General features: G+C 26.4%; 1 protein-coding gene across 1 annotated transcript; it reads right to left on the minus strand.

Annotated features, from left to right (window-relative positions):
• Positions 1–200: 200 nt before the first annotated feature.
• LOC107446454 (uncharacterized) lies at positions 201–9,752 on the minus strand. Its single transcript, XM_016061121.4, has 5 exons — positions 9,602–9,752; positions 8,496–8,628; positions 3,957–4,105; positions 2,621–2,777; positions 201–476 (listed from the first exon to the last, which is right to left on the minus strand). The coding sequence occupies exons 1-5, from the start codon at positions 9,666–9,668 to the stop codon at positions 302–304; spliced, it is 681 nt and encodes a 226-aa protein (XP_015916607.3). The 5' UTR covers positions 9,669–9,752; the 3' UTR covers positions 201–301.
• Positions 9,753–9,995: the final 243 nt, after the last annotated feature.

A 9,995-nucleotide genomic window follows, 5' to 3' on the forward strand; every position in this document is an offset into this window, starting at 1 on the left:
TGTCAACACCTGGAATTTTTTCTAGTAATAAAACTGGCAATAAATTTGATGTTTTTCAGTTCAGATATTTTGAGTAGTGGTCTATTATACTTCAATACCATTTTCGTTTTCTTTTAAGTAAATATATGTTCATAATTAGTATTTATTTTTTGTTTCTTCAACGTTAACAAAGATTTTTAAAATACGAAGAAAAAGCACTCTTCATGTTTATTCTTTTTATTATAAATTTTTAAGAACTTTACACTTAAGAGATACCAATTTCATTTTCTTAGATAATCTTCAAAGAAATTTTTTTTCGTATTTATACAGCGCAGAAATCTGTGTATCTATTTTCTAAGATTTCCATTTCATCTTGGCTGCAAAATCTTTCTAAGACATGAGATCTTCTTAAAATATCCATTACCGTCATATATGCCGATTCACTACAGTTTTTCTGTACATGAACAATCATGCATCCAAATTTGCAGAATTTTCGCCTAAAAATGTAAAACAAAATTAATTATTGTTCATTTAAATTTTTCAAATAAGCAACATTTATCTGCACTAAAAAAGTATGATAATATTCTTAAAAAGTTTTCTGCTTTCAACATTTTGCTCGCTCATAAAATTGTGACGAGTTTAAGCGTTTATACGTGCTCTATACATTTTTCTGTTTAAATGAAAATTCAGAAATATCATATTTCAGGAATTCTTAAAATGATGCAAAAATATCTCAATTTCAAAGCATGTATATTATTTAGAACTGGTTATAAGATTAATTTGTTCTTAAAATAGCTTCAGAAAATAAAAGTTTTTTTTCCAACTTTTATGTAAACTTAAAATAATAATAATAATAATAATTCAATATCGAATGTAGCTCTTTCCTTTACGTACCTTGCGTTAAAAAAATGGACCTCCCTGAATACCTTTTGATGTAATGTTCGTTTCTTCATACTCTAGGACTCAATCTTTATGGTTCAAGGGGATTCAAACTAAAATTAGCATTAAGAGACTTTAGACCACTCTTTTGACCAAACTATATTTCTGGGACAATATTTCATAGATTGCGGCTACCCCGTATATTTTGGGAGTCAGAAATTTGAATCTTTCGAAGAAAAGATTTGTTTCTTCTGAGAAAGTAAGTTTTTGTTTCTGATTTAGCGACTTAAATTGTCGTCTGCACTAATTATTTAGAAATACACTGACGGAAAGAAAACCCAACACCAAGAAGAAACTGTGCCAAATAAATTAAATTTCTTAGGCCTGATTATACAGCTAAAAGATGATTTCTATTTAAATTTTGCACTTGGCTCATAAGTTTAGAGCTAGTAGCGCGACTGTAAACATGCAACCAGGGTTACGTGTTCTACAGTTCGCAAGCATTATTTTTCGTTCAATTTTGACAGAGTGAGTTGCTGTTAGTCAAGAATACCTTTGAACATGATCGTGTAACAGGCCTGCTAGAAGGTAGATTTTCTTTCCGCGATATTTCTGAAAGGAGAAAAATATCATTCTGCAAGACTGTCGGCAGTAGTGGTCAAGGAAAGGTATTGTTTCAAGAAGACTGGATTCTGGGCTGGCACGCGGCAGAAATTCAAGCTGTAGTTGGTACGACAGTTATGCAACGGACTGTTAAAAATTGGCTACTTCAAATGCAGCTCTGAACGAGGCGCCCTGTAGTTTGTATTTCACTCACACCAAACGACTGCCGTTTACGACGTGAATGGTGTCGAGTGGAGGACAGAGTGGATTCCTATTTCCAGATGAAAGTCGGTTCTGCCTTGGTGTCAGTGACAGCAGTATATTGCCAGGTGAGCGCCTGCTACTGACCTGTCTCCAGCCTAGACACAATGGACCTAAACCTGGAGTTATGGTCTGGGGAGTAATTTCCTATGACAACAGAAGCTCTCTCGTGGTTATTCTACGCACTTTGATTGCAAATTTTTACAATGCCCAGATGTAACTTTGGCATTGCTTAGAATTTAGCTTTGATTCGAGGCAAAACTCAATAAAAAATGTTAGCATGTTGAAATTATATATTTTTTTAAATTTACACTGTGAAAAATTCTGAACCAAGGAATCGCGTAAAATTTATGGCAACCAGGGTGCCAATACTTTTTAACCTAAATTCCATTTTTATCATAACATTTTACGGAGTAAATTATCTGATAAAGGGTAATTTTATACTGAAAAAACAGAACCATTAAACTAAAAAAATATTACTGTGAAAATTATGGTATAAAACTTTACGGTAAAATGGAATTTACGAATAATTGTTTCCAAAATAATATTACAGTTTTTTTAAAATGGTTATTCCTTAAATAAAATTTTGTGTAAATTCTTATATGCAACAGATATCACAATCAAATTACAAATTGTGTAAAATTTCAAGAAAAATTGATGAAAATAAGCCCTTATATATGTATATCACTGTTCTGAGGAAAATTGTTTTTCGCATTTCTTTTGTATCTCCTTTTCTGAAAGATACGATGCATATGTACGATTTTCATATTGAAGTTTTTCATATCTATGAGTAATTTTTAGTACCGTTAGCATTACGTAAAAAAATCGACTTTTTCGAAAACTTTAACAGGGTGTCCTGTCAAATAAATGTTTTCAAACAAATTTAAGTCAAACTTACAGGCAAAGAAGATTCACATCTGAATGCGGATCATCTCTTTCTCGAATCCGAAGTTGACGAGTATTTTCATACCTGTATATTGCTTGCATAGCATATCCTTCACAGTCAGAAATGTAATTATTCTGTTGAGTCAAGCACTCAGCATTTGATTCATAATCTAAAAACAGCGACAAATGTATTAATCTCACATAATGAGGAATGATTACAGTTAAAATATTTAATAACAAGCTAGAGTTATATAAGAAAAAAATTTCTTTTAAAAACAAGTAATTAAAATAATGTATAAGAATTATTTGGAAATTTGTTTCCTAACCTACAGAAGATAATTATAAAGTAAAAAAGTAATTAAATTCCACTTTGAAAAGATCATATTTACTAAGAAAAATTTTTTACCAAAATATTTAAGATGCGTAACATCTCTACCAGAATTATGTTTTTTTCTTTCTTTTATATATATATATATATATATATATATATATATATATATATATATATATATATATATATATATATATATATATATATATATATATATATATATATATATATATATATATATAACCAGAAATATCACAATCATACATTACATCAAAGTAATTTTACCAGAATTTTTTTTTCCACGATTTTATTTCACACGTTTTTTGTATATCAAAATAAGAACGCTATCTAAATTTATAAAAAAAATATGCAAAGTAAATATTCATAAAAGAAGGTCTCTTAAACATTGAATGCGCTCATAATAATAGTAGAATATAATTTTTTTTTTCGCTATACAACTTCATATACTATTTCTAAAAACATTTTTCAACTGCACGTTTAACAACAAAATAGCGTTTTAGTACATGTGATAACACGTAATAAAATGTGGTAGACCTTGGCAAATTCAGTAATTTTATCATGATATCTTAGAGCATGGTACAAAAGCTATTTATTCGGTTAAATTTACTTTTTAGCTTTGTAAATTTTACAAAATTCTGCGGTAATATTTTGAATATTACCACAGCTGCAGCTATAATTGCGCAGTCATAATTTTGAAAATCAGAATTTCTATTAAACTGTTACCATGTAAACGGAAATATTGCTAAATTAATTGTTCAAATACCATATATTTTGGTTCTAATAACTATGTTCGTAGTAATTATGTATTTTTTACTAGAAATATCATTACTATACAGTATGGTAATTTTGCCCGAACTTTTTTTCTCCGTGTGAGATTAAATAGTAAAAGCTTTATTATTTCCGACTTACTGACGTAGAACTTTATAATATTACATTTAATAAATTAAATATATATTTATGGAAATATATTTAATTTATAAAATCTGCGCAATATTACCTTTGTGCAATACGGATTTATTCTCACAAATTTCAGAGGTCAAATTTTTAACATCAAAAAGTTCTTTGGTAGAAGAAAATGGCATTGCGTCAATCCAACCACAGTTTTCTTCAAAATTTTGTAGACAATTTAGGTAATTGTTCAGAGGCCTAAGAGAAAATACAAACAATGTATTAAAATCTAATATAAAATGGCTGAAAAGTAGAAGGTATCTATATGTTGTCCATTCAGGCTGACTGCCAGCCTTTCCACTAGTTTTACGACGAATCCAACAGAGAAATAGTCTACAAAAATCGTGTTTATGATTTCCATGTCAATAATCTTAAGCCCTTTGTATTCTGCAGAATATAATGTTGCATGGATAAATTTTCACGTGGAAATAATCTCGCTCTAGGAACTTACCGTAAACAAATCTCGCATACACTATCTCACATACATTATATTTTTTGCTTGCAATGTGATCGTATCATCGCGTTATTTTGTGTAAGCAGAATTCTAATCTCAATAAATATTTCTCTATGAGATTATTTACAAATCTATGCCCAAATCTTTCTTTTTTTTTAAATTTAATTTACGCTGAAAATCAAGTACCATTTATATCAGTTTATAATAAATGTTTTATTAAATAAAACTATTTTATAAAGTTAAATTATTTTTTTATATATTTTTTTCTAAACTTTCGTGTTTTTATAATTAAGTTTTTACTACTTCGTATTAGCTACTTTATTTCGCACTTGACATATGAAGAAATTTAGTTATAATATCATCGTATTTACTTAAGAAATAAATAAAAGTTCAGAAATGCGTTCTTAAAAAATGCAGCTGCAGAACTTCAGCGGCAAAATTATTAAATTAAAAAGGAGTATAAAAATAGCCACAAATATAAATATTCATTTCTTGTTCATCATAATATCTTCAATGAAGTAAAAATCTAGTAAACACGCAATGCACTTTAAAACACGTACAATAATTTGTAATTTTTATAAAAATGTAAGATGTTTTAAAAATATTTCAAAAAGAATTTAACTGTAAAGTTTCCTATACTTTTAAAAGTAGAACACATTTACACAGCAAAATGTTTGATAGGTTAAAATGCAGAAAAACCTTGGATTAATATTGTTTAAAAACTGAAACATTTTAAAACTTTCAAATTTTTCTCAATTAAAAACTTTATTTGATATTGCATGACATAACTAAAACTATTTACTTGGAAAAGTTTATTGGAGTTACTAGAAAGAAAGTTAAACAAAAATATGCAGTTTTTATGATCATTTTATAAAAAAAGTTTGAAAAAATTAATTAACTATAATACTGCATAAATAACTATATACTTGTACTGATATATAAATTATATACTTGTTCACTATGCCAATACGTTATCATTTTGAAAACGTAACTACATCAGGGTTTATTACTGAAAACTAGTAAACGATTTTCAAATATTTGCAGTTTATGGAATCGTTTTGTCAGGAAAAAAATAATTCTTTGTATGTATGATCACAGAGGAATATATAAATTTTCTATTTTAACTCTAGAGCACTTAAATAGGCGGCGGTTTTTCTTTTTCCACAAATCAGAGGCATTAAAATACTTATCGTAGAGTGTTATTTAGTAAAAATTACTGCCTCAACTAAAGTTATGCTTTTTTTGTTGTCATAAGACATAGCAATTCGTTGGGCAAAATGAAACTTTATAAAATGTGCTGTGTAAACGTCACAGCTAATTGCTTTCATTCGATTTTATATACTTTACTTTCTTTCTAAGAGTATTACAGAACTTTTGTTAAACTTTATGGTAGAATGATGGAATTCATCAGCTTTGTTAGGTTTCAGCAAAGGTTGTATATGCTTACAATAAACGGTATTTTAATTCATTCAAATGCACCTTTTATTGAAGTACATTAACTCATTAAATATAAAATCACTTTTTAGATTGCTAATGTTATTTACAAGCTTGTTGTGAAAAAAAAAATATATGAAATGAATTCTAAAGTTTTTCCTTCAGTAGAAAACACATTTAAAATAATTTGAAAATTGAATTTAAGCACGAAATCGAATTTTTATGAAATGCATTATTTTATTATGTTAATAATATTATGTAATGAATAATATTTATATTATTAATAAAATTTCGTAATTACAATAATATTTCAGTAATGTTATTTGAACACAAATTAAGCTGAAAAACTTCATTGAACATTAACAAAAACTTCATTGAACAAACTCTTAACGAAATTTATTTTAAAATTCCATTATTTTTAGAATTTTTGCAAATTTGGATAGCTTATATCAAGCGTTTTGACGCACATTTTTAGTAAAATATATTTTCCTTTTCCGAACGATTTAATAGATGCAAAGCAGAAATGAACCAAAAAATAATTATGTTTTTAAATGTATAAAACACAAACAAAAATTTTATGCTACTTTTATTGAGAAACTATAAACTATCATATTTTGTATTTAGATGTATATAATGTATCTACTAATTCAGATGATAATCTGAATTAGTAGATTTCTTGGTCAAGAAAAAATTTAAATTCTTGATAAAAAGTTCTGTATACAATTCGGTTAAAAAGTACTTTGCGTGTAATATAAATACAGTACTAAAGGCTCATCTTTTTTGACTGCAACAGTTCAAGAATTTTTGTTCAGTTCGTACAAATTACACGATTTAAAAAAGTTTTGCTTGAACAATACTTATTCATGAGAGTCAGGACTTAGTACAATTATAATTGTAGTGGTACAGTACAATCAAATATATATATATATATATAAGAAATTTCTCAGCTGTTAAATCCTTTACGCTAAATAACAGACACTTTTTTGGGGAGAGCAAAACTTTGTATATCTCATTCATTTCAAACAGATAATAATCTTAACTGTTTCTTTTTTAGTTCGCGCCTTTTATTTGTTCTCTGCGAAATCGTGAAAGTTGTTTCGGAATTAAAAATAAGAAAAATGTACTGTTTAGAATTTTGCGTCTCACTCTACGTTCAATGGTGGCTAAGGTATGATACTGTTCTTTGCTTTAATCTATTCCATAAACAACCTGTGTTCTTGATTAAATGTCTGCAACTTCTCAAACAAATACAATTTAGTTGAAAGCTTGCCTCCGGCATTTAATTTTCTTTTCTTTATGCTGCATTTTTAGTTTCTGATTATGACAACTACACGACTGGAAGGAATTATGTACCTGTGCTAAGATGGGACATTCCGTTCACAAAAAATTAATCTCAAGATAACTACCGCTAAATTTTAAGCTTTGCTTTCATAAATTCAAAAACAATTCTCATAATTATTGAAAGTTACGAAAAGTATAAAATGACCGACACTTTTCCATTTTACGCCAGTTACTACTATTATTACATAGTTTTTTTTATTTCCTGAAAACAAGTTCTGTTAAATTAGTAAGATTTAAAAAATTTTAAATAAGAATTATATTTAAAAAAAATTTATTTAATGCTTAAACACGGATTTTATTACTTTTGCATTATTTTGAAATGAAATATAAATATTGAACTTAAATTTTTCAAAAAAATGAGTGCTGTTTTAGATTTTTTAATATTTTTTTTAAAAATATTTCTTACAATTTTAATTTTAAATTTCATGCTAAATGATTTTTTTAAAATCCATTTTAACGTGTTATCGAAATAATCTTCAAATCTAAATTCAAATACTTATTCCTAAATTACGTAATTTTTTAAAAATATTGAAATAAAGAAACAGGATAAATAAAATATCTGTTTACATTTATGTTAACTCATTTTTTTGTTTGATAAAAAAAATTCGATTAATATAAGGATGTATGATTCGATTATATAAATAATAAAAAAAAACTTTTATCAGAATTATTAAAAAGTTATTTCGATGTTATGGATTATTAATAATAATTTTGTGAATTTCAGTTTATCACTTTGTGTTTATGTTTCTGCTACGAGTTTCGTCTTATATTAGGTAATATAATTGATTTGAGTCTGAAAAAAGTTTCCTCGTTATTTAATTTATCCTCAATATTTCACATACATGAGATTCAAAGAAGTATTTGTTTTATTTTGAGAGTTTTAGATAAAGTTGCACAATAAAAAATAATAAAAATGAGCAAACGCTCTTTAAATCCTGCACATGCACTAATTGTTGCAGAAAAATCTCGTGGCTCAATTAATAATTCAACACGCTAGTAGAAATATCATTTTGTACATCTAGTATAATTTTTATACAATAAATATCAAATACCATATGAAATGACTACTGAACTTATTCAATTGTGTTAATAAAAATATAAATAAATAAAACATGATAATATAAAATATAAATAGGAATATAAAATATAAATTAAAATCAATATAAATTAAAATATCAAAATAAATGTATAATATAAATATCAAAAAATATATATAAAATATTAAAAAATATATCTATAAATTTCTTAGACTGAAATAGAAATTAAAATTTCTACTTTATCCTCTAATGAAACTTTTAATAAGTAATATTTAAAAGTATTATTCATGTTGAAGAAGACTATTAACCAAAAAACATTTACAAACACAATATCCTTAACGCTTCTAGACTTGGAAACTCTCCAAGTAAAGTCAAATTCGCTTCTGATAAATGATCTTGGCAAAACAACATCGGTTGTCCTGAACACATGTCATCAGTTGTTGCGACCGTTAAATCTAAAATAAAAATAATTAAAAAAAACAAGAAGCAAAAGTAGTTAAATTTTGCAAAAAGAAACACCAGCTTTTTTTATTGCCTGTGCTTATAATCGATAATATTGATTATTTAAACTAATGGATAAAGTGCTATTGCTGGCTGTTGAATGATTTAAACAAACTAAAACATATAAAACTGTATTTTGAATTTTTATACATTTATATTGTATTATTTGTATATCATTGCATCACTTTTTTCGTATATTATAATGAATTATTCATTTTGAATTTTTTTTTTTCAATTTCTCATTATGACTGTACTTATTAAACGTTCGAATTTGAATAAATTAAATGCATTGATAAAAATAAAATGACGTTTCAATTGCATTTATTAAACGTTTAATTTTGAATAATTTGAGGGTAAAGATAAAAACAATGTTTTAGATGTGATTATTATAAGTTTCAATTTGAACATTTCAATGGTATTGATGAAAACAAAATCTTGTTTTAAATAAATTACTATACATCATATTACATCAGGAATATATTCTTTAACCTACCTTTATTATGAACTTTTTTTAAAAAAAAAAATAGGACCATAATAATTAATTTATTATTTTTAATGTAACTCAAATATTATAGATTTTTTCAAATACATTTTCAAATAAAGATCTTATCGACAGTTTTACGTTTGAATCATTTTATTTTTCGTTTTTCCCTGACAAATGCAATATTTAAATGCAAAATTCAAGTAAATTCTCATCATAACAATATCGCAAAAGGGCTGGAGCAACTAAATTATCAACGTTGCTTGAGATTGAAAAATATCAAAAATAAAAAATTCAGTACTATATCGATTTCTCTAAAATGACATTAAACGTTATCAAATTCAACTTTAAGAAGAAAAAAGTCATTAACAATAGCACTATCTTTTATTCGAAGCACGTTTTAAAAAAATAATAATTGTTCAAAATAGATTGCAAAATGAACTTACTGAAGAGAGTTTGGAACAATAAGATACTCATTATTTGCTTGAACATTTTCTGAAAAGCCAATGCCATTGACTACAAGTACACTATTGTAAAATCATTTCTGCTTACTTTTTTATACTACTCAGATATTTTCTTGAATAAGATAATAACAAAAAGACGGAAGTATAGAAGAGATCACTTAAGATTAAAACATCCGGCTTGAAAATTGCGGAAGCAAAAGGAAAGTAAGAATATAAAAAATATTTTTAAGCACTGATATTTTTTAGATATCTTTAATATCATCTTGGTGTTTACCCGCTGTAGAGCGGTGATCATCAGTCTAATTATAGTGGCAGGTTAAGGTAGCAACCTTTGCAGTATTAAGCATATTTTTGCCCTTGGGAGACACACTTCAAT

This window comes from Parasteatoda tepidariorum, chromosome 1 (genome assembly GCF_982258835.1).
Source record: "Parasteatoda tepidariorum strain Cologne lab strain chromosome 1, Ptep-v5.0, whole genome shotgun sequence".
NCBI lineage: Eukaryota > Metazoa > Arthropoda > Arachnida > Araneae > Theridiidae > Parasteatoda > Parasteatoda tepidariorum.